We start from the raw sequence: 26020 nt of genomic DNA, 5'->3' as shown, positions 1-26020 counted from the left end.
CTGGAGGAGGGGAAGCTGGAGGAGGGCTCCGCTTTCCTCTGGCCTCTAGGCTCCTTAAAGGCATTCAGAGGAAAACCCAGATCTTTTTTTTTTTCCTAACCTCCTCTAACCTCCAGGTGTGTTTGGTAATGAAGGCAAGATTAACACCCTCTGGGGTGTCTCAGAAAAGGGAGGAAGAGTACATGGAGAGAAAATGCTTGAAGACTGGTTGTCTCCAGTCTCAGAACTCCACACCAGTCCTCAAGGTCGCCGCTTTAGCCTTGAACAGGCTTCCCGACACTCACCCTGAATAAAAACATTAAGGTGCTTCCCTGTGCCAGGAACTCGACACGTTCTTTAGAAGGCTGATCCCTCCTCGGTAATCCTAAAAGGCAGCTACTGCCCCCTCCATCCCCATTTACAGGGCAACTGAAGTACAAAGGTCAGGTAGCTGGGTGGATAGCAAAGCTAAACTGCTGGGCAGCCCCCTACTCATTAGCCCGTACCCCACTGCTCAGTAGTGGGTGGAGTAAGTAGACAGGGGCAGCAGAAGAGTGGCTTCTGCTCACACTTTTGTCCTGTGTTTAGTACCGATCAGCAGCGGAGGTCCTAAGACTCTGTGCGGATTTACCTAGACTCCAGTTCTGCCTCTGTGGCTCCAAACCTTTCCAAAGTGCATCATCAGAGAATTGCAGTAGAGCCGTGGTCCACACCTTTGTAGGCCCTCCTGGGAATCCCGCTTGGCAATGAAATCCTCCAGTCCTGGTTTCTTGACTGGCTTCAATTTTGGCACCGGACTAGTGGGCTGGGCCTAACTCTCTAGGAACTTCCATCCATATAACAAAAATTTGTCTGTCAAAAAAGTAATTGTTTGGGTGGGTGGGGAACAAGCAAATTGGTACCTCACTGGAAGTTGCAACAGTAGTCCAGGGTCCTGCCTCTTATCCCTCTACTTGTGAACAATTCAGAACCTTGTGGACAGCTAAGGATGCATTTCAGTGATCTTCTGTCTATCAGGGTAGAAGTCCTCTGTATTTATCACTTGCTATTACACATACATACTTGTCTCCGTGTGTACATGCAGAAGACAGATACAAGGTGCTGAACACTGGGTAACAGGCCTACAGTTCTTGACTTTAAATGCTCCTTCATTTGATCTTAAATACCACTTTTCTTTCTCTGGCTGGTTTGAATTTTAACCCTTCTATAAACCTGTCAACAATTTCAAAACAGGACACCATTTGAAAACCTGTACGTGGTTCACTGAGCCCTGTGCATGAAGACAGGAACCCCTCGCAGGCTGCACTCACGGTGATAAACAGCCTCTGTGCAATGCTGCTGCTGCTGCACCCAGCCTCTGTGCTCTTGCAGCTTCTGTGCCTTCATTTCCCGGCTTAATCTCTCCCCTTGCCAGACAGAATAGCAGTAACCTTTCTTCTTGGCCTCCCCTTGCCTGAGCATTATCCATGGTCTCAGAAATAATATTTCACCCTGAATAATATTGCAAGCTAAGGCTACAGAGTGGTCGCATCTGACATGTCGGTAGACTAGGAGCACACATTCTTTACTTCTGTTATCCTGACCCCGTGGGCAGCACTCAGGCACACACCCAGGCCCCATTATCGCAAGCAGAATGTCACACACAGAATGTCACACACAGGCCATATGGCAGCCAGAGCAAGTCATCTGGTGGAGTAAGCTGGTGTTCCAAAGACAAGCTGAGGCCTTTGGCATGGAGTCTTCCCAGGAGCCTGGGTCCTTCTTGTGTCTAGAGCAGTTACTTTTTCTAGAGGCCAAAGAAAGAGAGCAGCCTGCCTGAGACCTGGAGTGAAGAACGGATAATGACGGATGACCTTGCTGCTAATGTCTCTGCTAACTCGTTAGCCTTGGAAACCATTCTGTCCTCTGGGTAAAAATAACAATACCAAAGGAAGACGGTTGTTGTTCCTTCCTGCCACAGTAGTCTACTGCTATGCACTTTCTTTCTTTCTTTTTGATTGCAAAAGGTTCCTGTTTATATTCCCACAGAGCGGGTCCTCATCTTGATCTCTTCAGATAGTTTGCCATTGTCCCAGATAGTGCATTCTTCTGCCTGAGATCCGGCCTCTTCTTGACTTCTCATCAGTTGCTTGTGTTAGTTTCACCCTAAATGAGGACTGTTGCTAGAACAATTTAGCTTTAAGAAAAATGTTACCCTCTCCGAGTTGAGGGCCGACAGGCAAAAACTTGTGGGCAAGTTTTGACTGGAATTATCTGCCCCAGAGCAGTGGTTCTGATTACAGGACACATTGTGCAATCTCTATTCAGGTTGACTTAGAATCTGGCAAAGGCGGGTTAGGTCCTGTTCTCTGTCCCTTCCTGCTCAATTTGTTTTCACTTCAGTTCCTCTTGGAATTATTTATAGAATTACCGAAGCTTTCCCGGTTCCAATAGTAGTGCTCATTGATTTAAGAACATCCGGACACATAATGAAAACCTGTTGCTCGTCACAAAACTTCTTCAACTTGCCAGCACTTCTCATGCACATAAAACAAACTGAAAATAATCAGAATTGGATCAAGTTTTAGGAAACATAGATTTTTAAAACAAGTCATTAATCATGGACCAAACAGGGTCTGTGCCTCAGCTCCTGCCTTCTCCTCCTTGTGTGGTACCCACTGCCTCCTTTCTCTCTTCTGTCAAAAGTTAGCCCTATGGAAAGAAAGCATGAGTGTGTACATACTGATTTATTTAACCTTGTACTTTAGGACAGCTTACTTTAGAATAGGAAAATGGCCATCTACCAAAGCAAAGAACTTCCCAGTGCAGCGACTCAAACCTACGCCAGCTAGGAGACAGGCTGATTTTCTGTGACGTTTGCTGGGTCATGGAATCAAATCAAGTAGGCGTCTTTGACAGACTTGTGCATCCATAGCGTCTCTCGAGAACCACTCTTCTCCGTTTCAGGAAAGCTACAAAGTGAGCAGAAATGGAATATGGGGTGGGGGTGACCGGGAAATGGAATAACTTAGTTCTTTGTCCTGGGTTCCTCTGGTACCGCGGACTAGTTTTCTACCAACAGGCAGATGTGAAAATCAGCAGCTGTTGCCATCTGTCCTACAGCCTTTTGATTTCACAGCCTGAGGCTTATGACCTGAGGGCTCATGTAGATTGCATACATTAGCCATGAAAGACCATCCACTGTATCAGCCTTCATCCTAACACTTAAGCCGGCCATGTGCTGCCTTTCTCCCTTAACTGTTAAATATTTGCAGGCAACCTCCTTGAGGCCAGGCTCTGTGCCTGATGCTGGGATGGAAGAGAATGATTTGTCATTCAGCCATCCCATCTCTCTTGGAGAGACTGGTTGCCAAAATCTATTAATGAAATGTTGTCATCCAAATTGAATAGAGACGTGTACAGTGATGAGTTCTGTAGAAGGGTTTGCATGGTGTCAGCGACATGTCCAGAGCCACATGACTAGAAAATAATGCTGAGTAGATTTGAATCCAGGCACTGTGAGCAGTAAGCCTGCACCTGCAGGGGTTTTTCCAGACAGTGAAGTCCTAGTGAGGACTCTTGGGTTCAGTTTTCAGAGTCTAGAAAACTGAATCACATCTGGCAGAGAGTTGGGCAGCTGGATCTGGGCTAGGAACAAGGTCTGTGTTGAACACGAGGGTCTGTGATTCGGGGAGCGGGCGACAGTGAAGAAGGCAGATATGAGGCACATGACTCTCTAAAGACTCTGAGTAAGACCTGAAGAACCCGGTCCGAGGAACCTGGCCTGTTGAGATGAGCTGGAAGTGGTTGCTGATCTGTGGCACCTGGAGCATTCTCGATCAGCCCGTCCAAAGAGATGGAGTATCAGGAACCACAGGAGTGCCCAGCAAACATGTGCAGCGTTGTTACACGCCTTGATAAACCAGGACTTAGAATGAGGATTGCTTGCTTTCGACTTGCTTATGGGTGGGCAGGATCTAAGCTAGACCGAAGTAGGTTAAAAGTGAGAAAGTAGAGACCATGGGTTCAGATGGCTCATCAATTAGTCTGGCTAGGAAAGGTGGTAGGGAGAAGGGAATGGTGCAAACAGGATTTGTTTCTGATCAGACTTGCTTGGGATGCTTTTATGATGAGGGAGAGGAGCCCAGTGGGGCTTGGGGTTGCACCATGTTAATATTGCTCCAAGAAGGTAGCTGAAAGGGAATTCAGAGCCTTACCTATGTCCCTCAGAAGAAGATCATGGCCCCTTCAAGAAATAAAGGTTCATAGGCATTTTGATAGAACACATGAAGAAACTCAGGCCAGCGGAGTGAAACAACTCGTGTATGACAGACAGCAGTTTGTGGACCCAGGTCTACAGTGACCTGGTCCCTGGTCTCTCTCTTCCCTCCATGTCACTGACACTGATAGGAGACTTTCTGACATGTTCCTCATGTGCTGAGCAAGCACATCCTCCCTGATTCTCCTGGTCTGCAGGGCTGCACGATACAAAACTTAAATCAGACAGCTACGTTGTCATTTCCTCAGTATTTATCACAGAGCAGAGTTTTAGGAGGTTAATTGTAGCCTGTCATTAACACTATTAACACAGCCATGCTGGACACCTCTTCCTTCTAACTGTCTTCATCCCCAGAGAAATAAGGGTCTCGGAGTCAAGGACTTTCAGCTGCCGCCTTCTCGCTTCCTAGGAGGATGCATTCATTCCTACCTGGAACCTGTTTAAAGGCCAGGGTGTAGGCTCACAGGAGAGATGTCTTCAATGAAAGAGCAGCTCTTCTCCAAGACACCTCATCAGGCAGGATCCTTGGAAGCCTGGATGTGAGGAGACACCCAGACTGTAGGACCCAGATGACTCTCTTCCAACACTACTTAAGGGTCTATCTGGAGTCTTCATACAACCACTGGTGGCTTATGACCCCGAAATCATGCCGCCTACCCTTCTGATTACGTACTATTGTAAGTGACTGATTAAAGTCCAAACTCCTACATAGAGCACACTTCTCTATAGAATCCAGACAAATGAATGTGGAATAAATCTCTCTTCCATAACTGGGCTTCAGTTTCTGTTCCATATCGTCGTAGGTTCCAAGGAATAGCAAGTAACTTGCTTCTCTTTGCTTTCTTTCAGTTTTCCCAAACCCATTGTTCCTTTCCTATCCTGGCTTACAAGGCTGTCAGGCAGTAAACCTAGAATTTCTATAACTCTGGGGGCCATCATTCTGATCATCTCTGGACTCCAGAGTGGATGGCATTCTTCAGTTCCAAATCATCCCCCCTCTCTTTAGTCCACAGCGTTCGCAGAGAAATCAATGCTGTTGAGAATGGAGCCCCAGATGCCTGTCCTCCTGGAGTCTGCTACCTTCTGTTGCTGTTTAATAGTCTGATATAAATCTAAATTAAATTGGAGTCCAAAAAGCTCCTGATGCCCTCAGAGAGTCTGCAGTTCCAGAAGTTGCCTCCAGAGTTGATAACCTAGCCAGATAGCCCTCTGGGACAGGAGAATCTTTTGGGAGCTCTAAAATCTTGTGATTAAGGAGGCCAAGAGCAGAAATCAAGAACCTGTATCCACATTGGTCAGGGTGCTGTGTGTGTGTAACAACACTCAACACTCAGCGCAGACAGGAGGGCTGGTGGAAGGAAGTTTGTAACCTAAGCTATTTAGCAGGTCCAATACCATTCAGGGATACATAGCAAGACTCTATCTCGAAAAAGGGGAAGAAATGAGGAGTTAAAGGTAAATGGGTCAAAGAGGGAGAGAAGAAGGTCCCGAGCAGAGGGTAAGTAGGAGAATTCCTTATTGGTGCCGGTGGCACATACAATCTTTCAATGCCCAGCACCATGTCACGGTGGCAGAAACCCCATTTAGGAGGGATAGAGGCTTAAAATGAAGGATGAGAACAGCCCAGAAGGCCACATTCACAGCACCGGGGCTTTAATAGGAAGGTTTTGGAGGGTTCTGCAGTCACATGCCAAGGCTTACATCTTGAAAAGATAATTCTTGTTGCATCTAGAAAATGAATGGGGGAGCCAGGATGGTGGTGGGCACACGCCTGCAGTTCTAGGGCTTCAGAGGCTGAAGCAGGAGGACCCCCAAGTTTGAAGCCAACTTGGTGAGACTCTGTCTGAAGAGGAAAAAATTAAAAAGGAGACAAACAGGAGGCTGAAAAATTGGTCAGAAGGAAGTGTCAGAAGACAGGAAACAGAAAGGTGGTGGTTTGACATGCTGGGAGGAGCCAAGTGTGGTGTTTCAAGTCTCCAGTCACAGCAGGAGGAGGCTGTGCAAGAAGAATTCAAGAGTTCTAGGCCAGTCTGGGCTTGAACTTCCAGACAACCTGGGCTGTAGAGTAAGACCTCGTCTCAGTTGAAGTGGGCACTGTGATAAACAGACAGATGTGACTAAAGGACCCTGGGCAGAGTGTGGCCCAGCGCTGTAAATATCTGTGGTATTCGGTGTCCTCACAGAGAGGCCTCATTTAGAAAGAATAAGAACTCAGGATGTAGATGACTGGGGAGGAGGGGAGGAAATGGTGAGAGCGAGAATAAACAGCTAAAGCCTCCATGAATGGACGGGGAGAGAGAGGAAGTAGCTGCAGGACCTGGGCGATGGGAGTGTTTGTTCTTTTGCTGAGATGAGGGTTGAGACAATTACGAACACAACAGTATTCAATCAGTTATCAATTAAAAGTCATCTTATATAAGAGACGGGGAGAGAATAGAGAGAGAAGGGACGTGGGAGAATGTGGTCTTTCTGTTCAAGAAAAGACTAAAGGTGAAGGGTCCGGGGGTGGGGGGGAGTTTAGTGGATAAAGTTTTGCACTGACCTGAATTCGGATCTCCAGCACCTGTGGCGACGCTGGGCATGACGGCAGATGTCTCCAGTCGCAGTGCTGGTGTCTGTGGGTGGTGGTGAGGTGCTGCAGGCTAACCATCACCAGCAAATGAGCTCCAGGTTCAGTAAGAGACCCTGGAGATCAAGGAAGATACACAGGACTAGCCTCTGGCCTCATGCAGATTGGCACACTCCACTTGGATACATACATGCCCAGATGAAAGCTTACAGTATGTGCCTGTGTGCACACACACCCGCCACATGAAGGCTTCAGAAGCTGGTTAAAGAGCACAGGGAAGAGTCAGTGTGTCTTGGAATGAGGCAATGTACTGAAGATGCTCCTTTGTCAGACTTGGTTATTTTCCTGAGGGTAGAAAGCAGGGTTATGTGGACTGTCAATTGTAACTAGAAACTTTTAAGTTTGTTTTTTTTTTAAAGTCAAGTTTAGAAAACAGACCAGGATCTCTTTGGAGTCTCAAACTGCCATCAGTGGTCAAGAGCTCTGTTCCTTGTGACTGAATCAAAGCAAATGTTCCGTGCTGTGGGGTAGATATGGAGATTAATCGCCATTTGTCCAGGATAGGGCCCCTGTAAGAAGGTTTCTGAAGGCAGGGGAGTCTGCAGCATCTATAGACATATTCGAGAAACGTATGACCTTTAATTATAGTGTCTGAGAGGAATGTTGAGACTGGAGAGAAAAGACCAGTTAGTGGGCTAAAGGTTCCGATGAGAAGAAGGAACAGCGAGAATGGAATTGGGGAAGCAAGCAGGCTGCGAAGGCAGAGGGTTAGGATCCAGCTGAGCCAAGCTTGACTTTTGATTTCCTAGTTTCTGAGGAGGAATCACAGAGTGGACTCATGAGTGAGGGAACCACTAAAATCGTTGGAAAGCTCTAGAAAAACAGATGTTATCAGATACACTGGAAGGGAAGGAGGACGTGAGCCTTGGCAAGCAAAGCCAAGGCTCAAGGGCCAGAAGAGTCATCAGGAAGCCAGAAAAAGCAGTTCAGCGTCTTAGGTCCTAGATCCTGGGTGGGAAGACTCCATGGTGCTGAAGTGCTCCCCATTGAGCCCTAGTGATTGGGTCACAGGTAGGATGGGGACTTTCTTTCTTGGATGTCAGAGGGCTTTCAGAAGGCCACAGACTAGGGACTAACTTCTTTATCTGGGAGTCATGGATTTCAAATCTGATCTCTGCATTTTAAATATAAAAAGGGATTGCTTTGACCCTCCCCTCCCCCCCCAAACTCTTGTGCCTAAAACCTCCTTTTGAGTTTGGATCTGCTTACAGAAAATTTCTTAAGGTTTGTTTGTATAAACCATTTTTGTGTTTTTTAAAAAGAAAAAAAAAACTGCCTCCAATGCTCACAGAATTCTATGCTGGAAATTTATTTTCTTTCAACATTTTTAAAAATCTCATTCTATGGTCTACCGCCTTCCATCATTTCTGTTGACAAGTCAGCTGTCAGGACCATCTTGTTCTTTTGAAGGTAATACATCTCTTTTAGCTTTTAATGGTTTTTTTAAAGTTGTCTTTGTTTTTAGTATCTACAGTATACTATGTCTAAGTATGATTTTTCTTTCTATTTAGAAGTTCTTAGAGTTTTTATTAATGGATAGCTAGAGTCTTTTGTCAATTTCAGAAAAATATTATCATTACTTTGGTAAATATTCCTTCTCTTATTTTTCTGTCTAAACATTATGTGTTTTTTTGTTTTTACTTTTCTGATTTTGCTTTTTCCAGTGTTTTAGCTATCCATATTTCTTTTTTTGTTTTTTGAAACAGGTTTCTCTGTAGCTTTGAAGCCTGTCCTGGAACTCATTCTGTAGACCAGGCTGGCCTCGAACTCACAGAGATCCGCCTGCCTCTGCTTCCTGAGTGCTGGGATTAAAGGCGTGCGCCACCACCGCCTGGCACTCTCCATATTTCTGTCTGATAACTTCTTGCAACTTATTTTCCAGTTCATTCATATTCTCTTCAGTGACCGCCAACTCTTTACTAAACACAGTTATTAAGACTTTTTAGTTGCATGTAGATTTTGCTGTAAGATTTCCACTTAATTCTGCTCTGTGGATTCTGGTTCTTTGGTGAAATTCCCTTTGTAACCTTTATCCTTCAGTAAAATCTGCACAGGTCTGCTTTGTTTGTTTGTTTGTTTGTTTAAGACAGACTCTCACACATTGCTCTGGCTAGTTTGCAACTCTCTAAGTAGACCAGACTAACCTCAAATCAGAGATCCAAGCGGTGGGATTAAAGAGGGGTACCACCACATTCACATACACCATGGGGTACCGCCACGCTTACATACAGCATTGTTCCTTGAACATGCGCTTGATAACTCTAATGTATCGTTTATCTGGAGACCTAGTTTTTGTTACTTCATCTCCGCATAGGGTTGGAATGTCTAGCAATGGGTGGTTAATACTGAACTGTGTGAATAGTTGTCTCTGGGTGGCTGGGTGATGCTGTTTTTCTCACAAGTAGTGTTACCTATTGTGTGGCAAATGTTTTCCTGGGGAGATAAAACAAACATCTCTTCTCCCCCCAGATAGGGAACCCACAATAGACCACCAAAGTCCAACTTGGTGAACCAATGTATTTTGCTGTGGTTACTTACAGGAATATGGGTAAGGGACTGGTTACTTACAGGAACATAAATAGCTCAAAGACAGCTGTAGCAACAAAACCCACCCCAGCATGGGTGACAGCCTACAAAAGCTGGGAACCTGGAACACCCTTCACAGCCTGCAAGCAGCTCAAGGGGCCCGAGAGTGTCTTTCCCAGGTGCCTCAGTTGACCTAAAGCTCTTCCAGGCAGCTGTTCTTGTTCTGGAGTCTTCTTTGTGCTTCCCCCTCTCAGTCTTCCTTGCAGCTGCTTCCTGCTTCCTCCTGCTGGGAGGGCCTAGTAAGTCTGGTCAGTTTTAGGGTGTTCTGGAAGCTATTCTACTGTTGTTGTTCACCTCCCTGCTTAGGGAGTTCCCCTGCAGGATAGGGTGGTTTAACCGTGGTGAAGACTAGCTCAGGATCACCTTCTTTTTTCTTGAAAGCAGGTAGAGTGGGAGAACTCTACAGTCGTCGGTCTGCAGGTTAGGTTGCTGAAGGCTGGGTTGGATGGATTGAAGCTTTGCTCTCCCACTTCTCTTCTTTCTTATGGTGCAGCTTTTTTGGGCCATAAATGATGGCCTTTTGGTGTGTGTGTGTGTATGTGTGTGTGTGTGTGTATTACCCTTCAGACTGCCCAAAATACTGGTTTTCTTTCTAGTTGTGGTCTCATTTGTATAGACTTTAACAATTATGTATCCCATAGGGTAAAATCAACTGTGGCTCTGGAGCTCCATCTTGAACCCATGTTCTCATGTGGATACAGCCCCCCAGGTATCCTGGCAGCTTAGCATTCCTTCTAAGGCTCTTTATTATTATTATTATTATTATTATTATTATTATTATTATTATTATTTTGGCTCAGTGGCAATGTAATGCCAAAATATGACAAAATATGCCTATCTGTGTATCACTGCTCTCTGACTAGACAGAGTCTCCCCACTGAAGGTGCTCTCTCTGTAAGCTTACTATGGGGGACATAGTACTTCCTCCTCAGTGGAAGTGTCTGCATTTATGGAACTAGACCTTGTCCCGCAGGAAAACGCCATCATTGTGATGATGGCAACACATTGGGTTTTTGCAAATGGTTCTACCTAACAGGAGAAGGGGATTTGCCTTCACGTCTTTCTTGCTTAATGAGATGAACCAGTAAATCATAATATTTACTAAAAAGCTACTAGAACTTTGCTGTTAATCAGGTGGTGTTAGATGGATTATTTCACTGGTATTTGTATACCTCTATGTATAGCATCAACAGTAAAATTGTATTTTTTTTAAAGAGCTTGCTTTGTGGGCAGGAAGCCATTGGTGGAGGACTTGATTCTTTAAGGATTAGGCTGACTGCGGCAGGGTATGGGGAGAAGTGCTCTGAGTGTCAGCTGAGGTGCTACAGGAAGTGACTGCACAGCCATAGCTAGGGGCGATCTATGAGTCAGCATGACCTGGCTTAAGATCTTGAAGATGAGGGCCACTTCCTGTGTGGGGAAATTCAGATGCTGCCTGGCTGATCTGAGTTATGACAGAAAGCCTCACACAACTTTCTGTTTCTATACACACGTCTTTCCACATTTCTTTGGGAGCAGTTGAGCGTTGGAGATCATTTTTTATGATTCTGGGCAGAAAGAGCCAAGTGACTTTCCATCCAGAAGATACAGCTTGGGACTGGAGCCTCAGCCAGACTTGGTGCTTAGAGATGCATTAGTCTTTTTAGGCTGCTAGAATTGTCTGGGATCTTGACGAACAGAAAGCATAAGGGACAAGACCCGGAGAGGCTGCTCCAGAAGATGTGGCAAGGGGAATAAGGCTTTGTTGTCACAGCCGAAAGTGTGTGAGGCAGAAATACTAGGATATGTTAATGCAGTCATGGGTTCGGCTTGGTAAAATTCTCAAGAGAAGGTTTGCTGATAAGTGGGTATGAGCTGTAAAATCTATTCTCAACATAGTCCTTGGCGTTTTTTTTTTTTTTTTTTTTTAAATAGCCTTTTATTTGTAAGAGAAATTGGACTAATTGACATTAGTGTTTAGCACGGCTTTTCACTAGACCGTGTCCAGACTCGGGAGACCAACCTGGCCTCACACAGTGTTAACATGCTAACATACAGTAGATTCTACTGTACGACAGGCAGACATTTGCTCATCTGTCCTGGAGCTAGCTCTTTTTTTTTTTTTTTTTTTTTTTTTTTTTTTTTTTTTTTTTTTTTGGTTTTTCGAGACAGGGTTTCTCTGTGGCTTTGGAGCCTGTCCTGGAACTAGCTCTTGTAGACCAGGCTGGTCTCGAACTCACAGAGATCCGCCTGCCTCTGCCTCCCGAGTGCTGGGATTAAAGGCGTGCGCCACCACCGCCCAGCTGGAGCTAGCTCTTGTAGACCAGGCTGGCCTTGAACCCACAGAGATCCACCTGTCTCTGCCCCCCGAGTGCTGGGATTAAAGGTGTACACCACCACCTCCCAGCCTGCTATTCCTGTATTTTATAGAGAAGGAGACCAGTTCTCCTAGAGATCGTCTGGGGTCAGTTAGTCAGCACTGGCAGAGTTCCATCCAGTCGCAAGCTCGATTCATTTCCGTTCACCCACATTTTTTTTTTGCGAAGCATTTTTATTTATTAACTCACTTCTGGACTCACTATCTACTAACAGAGATTTTATTAAAGCATTATTCTCGCCATATAAAACTAGGCCTGCTTTTAAAATTACAGTTTTACTCATCTATATTTGACTTTTACTTTTGTTCCAATTAAATAGTGTGTGCTGTGCATATTCACAGTTTTTAATTGATTGCATGATTGTATTCTCCAGAATCTGAGACGGCTTTTATAATTTGTCCCACGGTTCTTAGGTGTACAGGAGGAGGCCTTTTGTGATCACTGAGTTTCGTGACAGCTTTGGTTGTGAGAAGATAGCACTGATGAAAAAGCACCATCTTTAGAATCCCAGAGAGGTGCCTCTCCCATTGGCCCAGAAAACACAATTCATTTTATCAATGAGTTGCTAACACACACAGATCTTTTAACTCTGTTCTGTTTTCATGGTTTTATTGGGGTGTTGATCTACAGTAACTGTACATATTTAATGTGTGATTTAATATCTGTGAAACATAACTTCAGTAGAAATGAGGAATATAGCCATTCCTCTCCCAATGCCATCTGTTTGAAGGAAAAACATCCATTTCTCTCTCTGCAGTTTGGAGCAGAGAGTCCGGTCAGGGACTCAGCTGACTGCTCTGGACTCCAGCCTTGCCCCCGAGGCTCCATGAAAGTCAGACTGAATCCAGCCTTTTGCCAGTCTTTAGTTTTCCCATCTAACAAAGGAGGGTGTCAGGACTGATAGTCCCTAAGGCCCCCTACAGCTCAAATCCCAATAAAGCTTAGAGGACTGTGGACTTAGGACGTTGGTTTGCTCCTGAATAGTTTTAAGGTAGAATGTCGGTGTCCCTAGAGGCTGGGTACCAGCCGGCCTGCTCTGTCACCTCCTGCTTTACCAATTGGTTTTCACAAAATTGTCTTATTTCTTTTCAATCCCTTTCACCCTAATGCAAGGTCACTGATTTCCTTTTGCAAGCCAGTCTTCAAAACACCTGTTTGAGAATACAGAACTGTGGCTTGGGCGGTGATGTGAGAAGCCAGAGGCTGAGGCCAAGGTCATCAGCTCTGGCTTCTCAAGGCAGCTTGGGCCTTTCCTGGGAGGAAGAGACGTGTTGTACCTATGTGTTTCAGAAATAGGGTAAGGGATACAGATTGGAGTTTAATTAAAATTCTGATCCCTACTTTACCCGCTTCCTCGCCAAGTCAGCAGCCAGCACTTCTGTTTGTAGATCTGGTGATTTTGCCACTACGACACAGAGTTGCCTCCAAAATCCTGGCAAGTGAACCCAAAGCATCAATATGTTCACCAGGTGCTAGCTGGGCACTGCCTTCTGTCTGTTTTAGCAGATACCTGTCTGCCGCTGCCAGGTATCTTAGTAGACAGGGAGCTATGGGAAGAGGTGGGCAAAAAAATAGAATCGTCTACAGAGAAGGTAATTTCCCCACCGCATAATGGTCTTCCATGATGCTTTTGTCTTCCAGGTAGCTAGGTGGGATTTCTGAGGAGCGGCCCTCAGATCTCTTCTTGGCCAACCATGAGTTTCTTTCTGCTATGGTTCTGCGTGCTGTTCCTTCTGGCCTCCAGGTTACGGGCGGTCAGCTTCCCTGAAGACGACGAGCCCCTTAACACTGTGGATTATCACTGTAAGTCGTCCAAAGCCGTCTCATCGTTTACAAAGGAAACCTTAAGTTTGTCTTCTTCTGTGTATATCCATTTTCAGCACCAGAGACAGATTTTAATATGTCTTTACAATGTTTTGCACAATAAATCATCTGCATTTTTTTCCTCGACCGTGCAGAAAAGGAGTCAGTTCTGTTGGGCGCTGTCCTGCAGCAGCCCACATGTAGAAATTGTGTGTTTTCAGTAAAAAAGAAAAAGACCATTTACTGACATTCTCCATCTTTTACTAATTTATATTCAAGACCTTAAGAGAGGAATTTAGTTAAAACCCTTCCTACAAGTACTATATACAGTTAATCAATGCTGTCTATCGATTCTTCAACTCTGTAATCCTGACTGATGGTTTAGCCCATTTTTACTTGCAGATTCAAGGCAATATCCGGTTTTCAGAGGACGCCCTTCAGGCAACGAATCGCAGCATAGGCTGGACTTTCAGCTGATGTTGAAAATTCGAGACACACTTTATATTGCTGGCAGGTAATTTTCCTTTCGTTGGTTTATTAGATTAAAATTCTTTTCTCTTGTGGTGCTTGCATTAATGTGTCTAGTTCATGAAAAACTAATATGTGATTGTGATCAAGAATTGCAAGTAGCCAAAAATACTGTCCATGAAGAGCATGCTGGGTAGCAGGCACAGAATAACAGAACACAGAGCCACAGCCCTCTGTGACACGTCCAGACATCACACGTCATTCTTTTGTCCTAAAGCAGCAGGGGAAAATTCATCCTTTATTCTTTTCTAACTTAGAATTATTCGAGCAAATATCAGAAATAGGGCCACGCTAAAGCCCCGTCAGTTTGCCCAAGTCTGGAAGCAAGGGCCTCCTTTGGTCCTTGACTGCAGCGATTTCACAAAAGCAGCTCGTTAATGAAACAGTACTCTTTGGTGACTTCGTTGAAGTCACAGAAAAGCCTGGTGATCTTTAAAGAGCAGTAATGGCAGCTCTGTAAAGATGAAATAAGCTTAGCATCTACGCATTCACGTGATATGACTTACTGCCTTGTTTCCAACAGAGATCAAGTCTATACAGTGAACTTAAATGAAATCCCCAAAACAGAGGTCATACCAAGCAAGGTGAGCCACTAGCGACAGAGGGCAAATGTATTCACACACCCTCTGAGCTTCAGTCACGCCCCCTCCAAAAGCGCAGCCTTTTAAAACTGAACTTTGATTTTACTTGGTTAATCTAGAAGCTGACGTGGAGGTCCAGACAACAGGATCGAGAAAACTGCGCTATGAAAGGCAAGCATAAAGTGAGTGTGGCAGCCGGGTGCCTGCTACGTTGTCCCCCTCTTTGTGGGCTTGCCATGATAACATCAGCACAGGAGATGTCTCATAACCATGTACTTGTTCTTCCCTTAGGATGAGTGCCACAACTTCATCAAAGTCTTTGTTCCAAGAAACGATGAGATGGTTTTTGTCTGTGGTACCAATGCTTTCAACCCGATGTGTAGATACTATAGGGTAAGTATGTTTTAGATAATGAATATTTTTCCCCATCAACTATATTATCCTTCACTAGTTGGCTATTAGAGTTGAACCTTCTGTGCTCTAACCCAGTGATTTGTTTTATCTCTCATGTTATAAGAGAATGCAAAGCAGAACCCCTCAAATAGAATTTCAGTATAAATAAAGCAATATTGCCTTCAAATAAGTACATTGAACAGATGTGACACCAGCTATTTTTTTTTTTCCTCTTGCAGTTGAATACCTTAGAGTATGATGGGGAAGAAATTAGCGGCCTGGCACGATGCCCATTTGATGCTAGACAAACCAATGTTGCCCTTTTTGCTGGTAAGAAGCTGTGGTGTACAGAATATCAATGATTAATGACATTGAAGGTACAGAAGAATTTAAAGGAAGGAAAAAGCTGAGACTTTGGATGGATACTTTGACATAAGCATTTCAGCGGTTAAAGCCAGTTGAGCAAATTGTCAGGAAGAATACATTTAAAAAAAAAAAAAGAGTATCTCAGTGACTGGGATATAAGCCTTCTTGCACGTGGCTCTGTCATTAACTAAGCTGCTGACCCTGAATACATTGCTTAATTTTTGGTGAGTAGATCCTTCATCTGTAAAATTAGGTAATATCGTAGGACAGCCAATTAGAGGGCGAGGGTGAGCCCAGGTGTAGATTATTGCACGGATAATGGTGACAGGTGAAACAGTGCAGAAGGTAACCATGCTGACATACCGTAGGTAATTATGGTTATTTGACCAAATTATAACTTTGGTTTCAGATGGGAAGCTGTATTCTGCCACAGTGGCTGACTTCCTGGCCAGTGATGCTGTCATTTACAGAAGCATGGGGGATGGATCTGCCCTTCGCACAATAAAATATGATTCCAAATGGATCAAAGGTACCCATGAGGAGCAATGCCGTTGGGTTGCTGGGGATGGTCTGATGGCCAAGGCCATCAGGAAGCTCAGGGCAGGACCTTGGATTGCTCATCTAGAATAAGCACATGGTGTTTTGTTTATGAATGGGGCATTGACAGGGAATGATCAGACCAGTTGACATGCCAGGGAGGACGTTCATCCAGGCCGGTATGCAAGTGGCTGAAGCAAAATCCAACAGCTAAAGAGAGACCTTGTCTTCCGGTATCAGTTTGTCTGACTCCAAATGCACACAATACTACCCTTCCTTGCCCGTTCACCCATCTTGGAACGATAGTAGTGAGAACCAATGAGTTCAGACTTCTGGAGTCATTTTGTTCTTCTGAGTCTGAAAATTGTTTTTTTTTTTTAAAATCTCAATATGAGGTTTCCTTCCCTAAATAGGTTAATGAACAAATCTGTTGAAACAAAGACCTTTGCTGTAGTTCAGTTCCCCGTAGGCCGTGTTTTACAGTCCATTAGCCGACTTTAAAGACATGGCCCCTGAAGCTTGAACACACCCATGTTGGGACTCCGAGGAATCATTGTTCCAAGGGCAGTTATGCAGCATACCTGGCCACTGGGGGGTCTTACACTAACTGAATCATCCCTTAAGAATGGTTTGTTTTCAATTTTCTTCCAGAACCACACTTTCTTCATGCCATCGAATATGGAAACTATGTCTATTTCTTCTTCCGAGAAATCGCTGTGGAACACAATAACTTGGGCAAGGCAAGTATCTGCGCTCGATGTGCTGTAGCGTGGACTTGAACCACGTGGAATCGCACCCACCTTGGCAGAGTGCTGGGTGCTCCCCTGTCCTGTTTCAGAGAGCTTGCTTCAGTGCATGTGAGGCCGAGTAAGGGAACAGCTGCCGGCTGGGAAACACCTCCCAATGCCCAGAGTGGGAACAGCTGCCTCCTCGGGCTTTCAAAAGCATCCACGTTTATATTTCTATCACCACGGAAAGTGGGGGCTTCTTTTTTCACTCTCTAGAGAGCCATTGATGGTCTCATTGTTTCCCATGTCAAAGGCAGAGTGGAGAAGGGGAACCCCCCCCCCCCCGCCCCGCTCAATTTAGAGTATCTCTGTATAAGTACAGGTACTCCTTGAGTCTCTCCTGGGACCACATTCTGTGACTTCACATTTTAATATGAGAAGCAATAGGAAAAGTTAGAGGCGGAAGTTCAGACATGGTGCTCATTCTGCCAGGAAGATAGCTAGCTCATGTCTGGGGGAGCGTGTTTGGCAGTGTGGGGAAAACTCTCCACTGCTTGCTTCCTGTGTGGAAGCAGTGAGGGGGCAGCTAGTTTTGAGCCAGACATTGAGTTTGTTTGTTTGGTTTTGTTTTTGTCCCTCCCTCAAGTAGCAGCATTTTGCGGCTGCTCCTCTTCCACGCTCATAACCTCATCCATCGCTTGGCTTTTGTCTCCCGGCAGGCTGTGTATTCCCGCGTGGCTCGCATTTGTAAGAACGACATGGGTGGCTCACAGCGGGTCCTGGAGAAACACTGGACTTCCTTCCTGAAGGCTCGGCTTAACTGCTCTGTCCCCGGAGATTCCTTTTTCTATTTCGACGTCCTGCAGTCCATCACAGACATAATACAAATCAATGGTGTCCCCACCGTGATTGGGGTCTTCACCACGCAGCTCAACAGGTGGGAATGAGCAGAGCCCTGCTGCTCCCAGAGGTGCTCTGTGCTCCTTGTCGGACCCTGGCATGGCCCCCATTGCCAGCCTCTTCCTCACGGTTTTCTCGTTTTTTTCAGCATTCCCGGCTCTGCAGTCTGTGCCTTTAGCATGGACGACATTGAGAAAGTGTTCAAAGGGCGATTCAAAGAACAGAAAACCCCCGACTCTGTTTGGACGGCAGTTCCTGAAGACAAAGTACCAAAACCAAGGTAAAGAAAAGAGTCGAAAGGTTTTTGTATTGAACAAAACCACTGTGAACCTTGGAACCGTCTGTCTGTCCGTCCTCCCTCCCAGCAGGATGATCCTCTGAGGCAGCCCCCAGAAAGTCAGTAAATGGTGTCCCGTTACACCCTGTGCCTGTGGATGTGAAGGGCCCGTGGAATTCTGGGACATTATATTGCTCCTCTGGCTTTGCTGTCATTCGTTCCTCTCTTGAACTCTTTCCCACGGAATGTGTGCTCACTCCTTAAGTACAATTATGTGAGAGAGAATGAGGATCGCTGTTTTCATTTCAGGCCTGGCTGTTGTGCCAAACACGGCCTCGCGGAAGCTTACAAAACCTCCATCGACTTCCCAGATGAGACCCTGTCTTTCATCAAATCCCATCCCTTGATGGACTCTGCTGTTCCACCCATTGCTGATGAGCCCTGGTTCACAAAGACACGGGTCAGGTGAGACCGTGGGTAGTCTACTTCCACCGCACAGCCCGGTCCCTGCCCAGCCCCGGTCTGATTTGCCTCTCTCCTCTGCTAGGTACAGGTTGACGGCCATCGAAGTGGACCGTGCAGCAGGGCCCTACCAGAACTACACAGTCATCTTCGTTGGCTCTGAAGCTGGTGTGGTGCTTAAAGTATTGGCGAAGACCAGTCCTTTCTCTTTGAATGACAGTGTATTGCTTGAAGAGATTGAAGCGTACAACCAGGCCAAGTAAGTACGTTTGAGGAGAAATCTCTTCAGCTCTGCTCAAAAAAGGCTTCGTATGTATCTCCTCTGGGCATTTCCTTTCAGACTTCTAAATTAGTGGTGCTTTTTACAGGTTCTGTTTGGGTTTTATTTCTTCTTTTATTATCTATCTCCCCCTTGAAATACCTTTCAGGCTTGTTTGTTTTTGTAAGCCCACTAGGGCAAGGAGAGTGAACAGCTGATGAGCTTAAAAATAAGTCAGCCCTTCTTTCTCACCGGTGAAAAATGAGAACATTTTAGCACCATCTTACCTCGCAGATCTATTTCAGGAGGCCGCATGTGGTACAGTTGGTTGTAAGCATGCGCACAGAGGATAGACTTAAGCGTTTAAGCATTTTGTTCTAACCAGGGAGCTGAGATTATTTGGACAATTAAAACACAGAAGAAGTAAGCGAGAGGAATAGAGCACGTGAGACGGACACCCAGAGGACTTAAACACGTTAGAATAGCATCCTTCTCTTTCTCTAGCGTCCAGCATACCCTTTACAGCAGCAACTGCCATCCAACCCTTTTAAAGGCCCTTTGTTCAGCTTGAAATGGAACCAGCTATGCAAAAGCATAGAGCTGTATCCCACAATTCCTTGGCTTGCTTAGTCGCCAAATCACAGACACACCTCACGTACGGTTGGCGTGGGTGTGACTTCAGGGTGAATCTTCAAACCGTACCCACAAAACAGGTGCGGCGCTGAGAGCGAGGAGGACAGGAAGGTCGTCTCGTTGCAGCTGGACAAAGATCACCATGCTTTATACGTGGCCTTCTCCAGCTGTGTTGTGCGCATCCCCCTCAGCCGCTGTGAGCGCTATGGAGCCTGTAAAAAGTAAGCTTGTGCTTCCCCATGCCCTCTGGCTCTTGCAGTGGCATCTTCTGTTCTGATTAAGAAAATCCACGTCACAGCTTGTTTGGTTTCTCTACAGGTCCTGCATTGCCTCACGGGACCCGTACTGTGGCTGGTTAAGCCAGGGCGTTTGTGAGAGAGTGACCATAGGAATGCTGTAAGTACCCTGGACCACCTAAGCACCTTCTCCCAGGGTATCAACACCTGCAAAAAAAAAAAAAAATTAAGTTTCCAGATACACTGCTTTTCATTTTCTTTATTTCTTTTTCTGGTATGGGGAAAGTTTTAAAAAAGAAAACCTAAAATTTGAAAGGGAAACGGGATTTAGACACAGCAACCCTTGAGGGCACTGGGTTCTGGGGAAGAACGTTCCACACTCTCCAGACGTCCTAGATAAACTAACAAGTAGTTCCTTTGGCAAGTTTGTTGAATCGTCAGTGTGTTCTCTTTGCTTACCGTCACTAACCAGTCTGTGTTCTCGGCTCTGTCCTGGTTGTCCCTTGTGCCCCTATGAAGGCTGTTAACTGAGGACTTCTTTGCTTTCCATAACCACAGCGCCGGAGGATATGAGCAGGACGTGGAGTACGGCAACACGGCCCACCTAGGGGACTGCCACGGTAAGACAGACGCCTCCCTGCCCTCCTACGGTTGCACGCCAACTTTATTTTACAACCAGCCTTGATAATGACTCGGGACACAAACCACCTAGCATTTAACGTAAACTTCACAAAAGCTGAGCTGTTTGGTCATGGGGGTCCATTAGAAAAGATTCTGAATTTTTCTTTTTCTTCCCCATTTGAACTTCTGTTAAAAAGCAATCTAGAGAAAGGTAGTCTAACCAGTAGACTTTTAATTTGTGGTCTTTTCTTTTGACTTTTCCCTATGACTTGGAATTCATAAACTTTTTGCTTTCTTTCGGTTGCTTCTCACTGATTACTTGTTCCTTTGATCCCTTTAGAAAGTTTGCCTACTTCAACTACACCAGATTACCAAATATTTGGCGGTCCAACATCTGGTTAGTTTTTTTTAATTTTTTTGAATTAACAATCTTTTCTTTCCTTCGGTTCAGCATTTTCAGCCCCTCTCCCCCTCCTCCTTTTGCGCAGTTTGGCAGCCCTTCATTTTTCCGCTTTGACTCATAAACCCTCTGAAGGTCCTGAAAGATGTTCTCTTACTCAGCCCTCCACCCATGTGTAGCATGTTAATGATTCATCATTGACCAAGGCACATCCTTAAGGAAAGTCAAGTGGGCTGGCATGTACTGCATTTCAACTGCACGCCGGCCGCCCAGCTTCCTTCTCTCTCAACCCCTTGCCTTGTGAATGCTCCCTCTGGCCATCTATGTTCCATGGATGACAGAACCGCATAATTTCCCCCTTCTCTCCCCACCTTTCATGAGACCAAGGAATGAACAATACACATTTTGCGAAAATGTGTATTTCTAAGTTTTAAAGATCTTTTTTGAATGTTTGGTGGCAACCCCAGGAATCTCTGAATGTGGTGATCTCAGTGGTGTGAGAGAAGCTTCAGGTGAATGAAGCTGGATTTTGATGTGTGACGATATACAGTGGGGTCTCCGTGCACATCTGTCTGTGTTTGCTTAGAAGTCTCTACCTGTGACTCTTGGATCAGTCTCTACTACCGTGTCTAAAAGCATATGCTTGTATATTCATGGAAATCTGCTAGGTTAAAGCTGGTAATAGATCCAGAGAGGTTCAGCTGCTCCTTGGTCTACACTGCTTCTAGGGTTCACATCAGTTTTATCCCTCAGGGGAAGAGAAAAGGATGACCCATCTCTAGGATCTCAGCATCCCTAGTCAGTGTATAAATGCCATTGCCTGTGCATGAGTTCCTGCTAACTCTTTGGAAGAAACTCCCCAGGCATGTCAGAGAGCACAGCAAGGTTTGTGTGCACTGTGGATGGAGTCTCTTTGTGCAGTGAGAAATCTCCAAATGGACAAGAGGCCCTGGAGAAGCAGAATGGCCTCATACGCAGAACTGGTTTATCAGGTCCATAATCAGCTGTTTACTTGGACTTGACCAGGTATTTCCTATAATTCCATTATAGCTTCTCCAGGGAAGGGTAAAAAACCCCAGCCGTTCACAAAAGTCCTCTGTACAATACATATTACAAATAAATCAAATGAACCCCAAGATCTGGAGGGAAGTAGGATCATCCCGAGCTGGGGCTCACGTTACGTTTCCACGAGGAGACCTCAGTAGGAATGTTCTCATATCTTTTGAAATCTGCATAGTCTGTCTTCCTTGTCAGTTTTTAGTTTTTACACTTCTCTTACATGAAAAGGATTTGGAATAGTCCCCCTGGTGTTCTTTTTAACCCAGTTCTAGGGCAGGATTTCTCAGACTTTAAAGTGCAACCAAGCAATCAGAAAACTCTTCCGACGCTAGCCGTGTTAATGGACTTCTATGTTTGCCACCACAGACATGGAGGTATCTTCATCTTCTGTTGCCACTGTGGCAAGTAGCCCAGAAATTACATCTAAAGTGGTTGATACCTGGAGACCTAAACTGACGAGCTCCCGGAAATTTGTAGCTCAAGATGACCCATACACTTCTGATTTTACTGATACTATATCAGGTATCCCAAGGGGTAAGGCCTGGCCAGGCATCTCTTCTCCAACTGCATGGAAACCTGACTCCTCACCCGGCTCTCAGAGGTGAAGCTCCGTAGAACTAGAGGTGCCTTCCTCTAGGTTCTCCGGCCACAGTGACTTGGCTGTCCTGTGGTTAAGTCTGAGTGCATTCCTACCCGAGACATAGATCCTGAAACAGCCACTCAGACATTCTAATCTGCGCCAGTTTCAGCCTGGAGACACTGAGAGCCTGCTGAATATCAGAGAATTTTGAGGGTCACCCTCACAATATCAAAAAAAAAAAAAAAAAAAAACTCAGATGACAAATATCCTGTTACCAAAATTCTATCTAGGAGGCTTTCTCTGCCCCTTGCTTGGCTTCAGCTGGACCTGTGATGTGGAAAGGCTCCGTGGAGTGGCATGTCACTCAGATGCCACAAGCCATAAAGCGTGACATAGTGCTTGTCCATAATTACTACTCTCAGCACATACTCGATGAAGTTTAAAAGCTGCCTGATCAATTTGCTTATTAGATTTCCTCCTCTAGGGAAAAGAAGTCTCTCCCTTTGTGCATTCGCTGTGGTATCAGGTTTCCAGTCAGTTCTTACGGCATTACCTTGTCATTTATGATTTACTTCTGTTGATTTTTTTTGTTTCTTTTTTATATTTTCATTGCAAACAATTTTATACTCACGATTTCTGTTTTGATTTCTTCAGTAATACCATTTCTTTCTTCCTTTCTCTCCTGGTCTTTCACAATGCCATGAAATTCCATAACTTTGACAGCTGATTTAAACCAACTAATATTAAAGGCCTTAGTAGTACTCTCTTAACACCAGAGAACCGTCCCACTTGCTCTGACTCAGTTACTCTGGGATCGTTGCATGGATAACACAGAATCGACTTGAATACCTCTCAATCTAACCCTTCTTTAATCGATCCTTAGATGTCTGTGGTTGCATTAAAATCTCCAATGGTTACCAACTAACTCACTCTTCACTCCCTAGGTCTAATTTAAGTATTCCTCAAATACCTCCAGATAATTTAACGATATTCTGAAACTAATACATAGACGATTTTCTCACACTTCCCGGCTTTCTTACATAGTAGCTACTTCGTGAATATTTCATCCCAAGATGAAATTTCAAAGTAGATCCGTGAAGACGAATGCGCCAGTGTACATTGTACTTAACCCTGACCAAGGACCTGCTTTTAGTTTGTGGCCAGTTACGCTTTAGTTCTGGTTAACACAACTGTATTAGCTTAGCTCTTTTACCTATCGTGACATGTGTTTTTGCTAATTCAGACATTGCCTTAACTCCAGCTGCAACTCTTTAGTCCTGATTTAGAAATTAGGGGAGAAGCGTAAGGTAAATGTTTTCTGGCATACTCTAACTCCTTTCTTTAGATAGAAACTCTTAAAATTCCTAACAACTGCTTAAAGGAGATTGGGGAAAAGGAGGGGAACATATATGCCAAATGGAAGATAAGAGTTATGTTGACTTTCGCAGCAAGCATATATGTTTCTGGAGATTGTAGTGTGATTTAAGGGGGAAGGGAAATACATGAGAAATGTAGGGATCTGTTGATCCTATCAGCTAGGCCTGTAGGGCATTTGAAGATAGGATTGGTTCAGTGTAAGCACTTTTATATTTATTATTGTTTTGAAAGCACCTCATTCAAAGTCTTCCCGTATCTGTTGCAGGTGTACGGTGGGAAGTCCAATCTGGAGACTCCAACCAGATGGTCCATATGAACGTGCTCATCACCTGTGTGTTTGCCGCTTTCGTCCTGGGTGCGTTCATTGCTGGCGTGGCTGTCTACTGCTACCGCGACATGTTTGTTCGCAAGAACAGAAAGATCCATAAAGACGCCGAATCGGCCCAGTCATGCACAGACTCCAGTGGAAGCTTTGCCAAGCTGAACGGCCTCTTTGACAGTCCCGTCAAGGAATACCAACAGAACATTGATTCTCCTAAACTCTATAGCAACCTGCTGACCAGTCGGAAGGAGCTGCCACCCAACGCAGATACGAAATCTATGGTCATGGAGCATCGAGGCCAGCCTCCAGAGCTGGCTGCTCTCCCCACACCCGAGTCCACACCTGTGCTCCACCAGAAGACCCTGCAGGCCATGAAGAGCCACTCTGACAAGGCCCATGGCCACGGTGCTTCGAGGAGAGAACACCCCCAGTGTTTTCCTTCCAGTCCTCCACCCCACTCCCCGTTAAGCCACGGGCACATCCCCAGTGCTATTGTTCTTCCAAACGCCACTCATGACTACAACACGTCATTTTCAAACTCTAATGCTCACAAAGCCGAAAAGAAGCTTCAGAACCTCGACCACCCTCTTACAAAGTCCAGTAAGAGGGAGCACCGGCGTTCTGTGGATTCCAGAAACACCCTTAACGACCTCCTGAAGCATCTGAATGACCCAAACAGTAATCCCAAAGCCATCATGGGAGAGATCCATATGGCGCATCAAACCCTCATGCTGGACCCCGTAGGACCTATGTCTGAGGTCCCACCCAAGGTCCCTAACCGGGAGGCATCTCTGTACTCTCCTCCTTCAACACTCCCCAGAAATAGTCCAACCAAGAGAGTCGATGTCCCTACCACTCCCGGGGTCCCAATGACATCTCTGGAAAGACAAAGGGGTTATCATAAAAATTCCTCCCAGAGGCACTCTATATCAGCTGTGCCTAAAAACTTAAACTCACCAAATGGTGTTTTGTTATCCAGACAGCCGAGTATGAACCGTGGAGGGTATATGCCCACTCCCACGGGGGCGAAGGTGGACTACATTCAGGGGACACCCGTGAGTGTCCATCTTCAGCCTTCCCTCTCTAGACAGAGCAGCTACACCAGTAATGGCACCCTACCCAGGACGGGACTAAAGAGGACACCATCCTTAAAACCTGATGTGCCACCAAAGCCTTCCTTTGTTCCTCAAACCACATCGGTCAGACCACTGAACAAATACACTTACTAGGCCTCAAGTGTGCTATTCCTGTGTGGCTTTATCCTGTCCCTGTTGTTGAGGTCGCTGTGAGGGTACCTTAAGACGAGATACCTGCTTGTATTTTAAGAGAAACAAGTAGCCAAAGAAACTCTGTAACTTTGGTAACATCAGAACTTGCCACATGTAGCTACTGCATCCTGGCTTCTGTGTACTTGCCTGAAGCAAAGGGAGGTACTGGTCATTCCATTTCTCTTGTTTGAGGCTAAAGGGGTGTGTAGCCTGGAAGGGCTCCCTTCGCCAGTAGAAAGAGCTGATACAGTACTCAGAAGACTGAACAAATACTTGAAAATGGGTTCAATTTAGACTGCCATTATGTGTGGTCTTCCCATTAAATGTGAACATTTTAATATGTATGCATTCACCTTGCCTCTTGCACAAATGTCAAAATGAAAAGATGGGAATGTCTCAAAACAAAATGAGCTTGTAGATTACCAAGCAGTTTGCTAAAAAAGAAAAAAAAATCAATCTTTGACCCAAACTGTAGCATTTTTTTTTCATGTGTGGCACTGGTTTTTTTTATTTGTTGCCACCAACAAAACTGTGTGAGAGGTGTGTGTATGTGAAAGAGAGAGCGTGTGTGTGAGAGAGAAAGAGAGAGAAAGAGAGAGAGAGAGAGAAAGAGAGAGAGAGAGAGAGAGAGAGAGAGAGAGAGAGAGAGAGAGAGAAGAGATCTGTACCCAATTAGGATTTATTTAGGTGCCCATTTCGTCTTTTGTACTATGGAGTTGTTTACACTAAGCATGACTGAAGACAGCTAACTTCCTCCCCACACCAGTCCGTTGTGTTCAGCTCCGAGAAAGGAAGTTGAGGCTCCTTTGACTATCAAGCAATTAGCTTAACCTATGTGGTACCCAATGTCAGACCATGTAAGAGTTCTAAATAATTTTGTG

General features: G+C 45.2%; 1 protein-coding gene across 5 annotated transcripts in view; it reads left to right on the top strand.

The window, feature by feature from the left end:
- The window catches only part of Sema6d (semaphorin 6D), a 55350-nt gene extending 29672 nt beyond the window's left edge, over nt 1-25678 (top strand). For 2 of the 5 annotated variants that reach the window (XM_038330957.1, XM_038330956.1), the window contains exons 2-19: nt 13451-13612; nt 14015-14126; nt 14664-14724; nt 14841-14903; nt 15013-15114; nt 15354-15444; nt 15890-16009; nt 16669-16757; nt 17465-17682; nt 17794-17925; nt 18232-18387; nt 18470-18643; nt 19357-19497; nt 19595-19672; nt 20071-20132; nt 20474-20530; nt 21959-22126; nt 23815-25678. In XM_038330957.1, the coding sequence (XP_038186885.1) occupies nt 13504-13612; nt 14015-14126; nt 14664-14724; nt 14841-14903; nt 15013-15114; nt 15354-15444; nt 15890-16009; nt 16669-16757; nt 17465-17682; nt 17794-17925; nt 18232-18387; nt 18470-18643; nt 19357-19497; nt 19595-19672; nt 20071-20132; nt 20474-20530; nt 21959-22126; nt 23815-25100 (3219 nt within the window). In that variant the 5' untranslated portion in view covers nt 13451-13503 and the 3' untranslated portion in view covers nt 25101-25678. The remainder of the gene's footprint in view (nt 1-13450; nt 13613-14014; nt 14127-14663; nt 14725-14840; nt 14904-15012; nt 15115-15353; nt 15445-15889; nt 16010-16668; nt 16758-17464; nt 17683-17793; nt 17926-18231; nt 18388-18469; nt 18644-19356; nt 19498-19594; nt 19673-20070; nt 20133-20473; nt 20531-21958; nt 22127-23814) is intronic. The other 3 variants (XM_038330958.1, XM_038330959.1, XM_038330960.1) reach the window with 3 other exon arrangements.
- Nucleotides 25679-26020: the final 342 nt, after the last annotated feature.

This window comes from Arvicola amphibius, chromosome 5, assembly GCF_903992535.2.
Source record: "Arvicola amphibius chromosome 5, mArvAmp1.2, whole genome shotgun sequence".
NCBI lineage: Eukaryota > Metazoa > Chordata > Mammalia > Rodentia > Cricetidae > Arvicola > Arvicola amphibius.
Note: the sequence above shows the minus strand (reverse complement) of the source record. Positions and strands in the feature narration are given on the sequence as shown.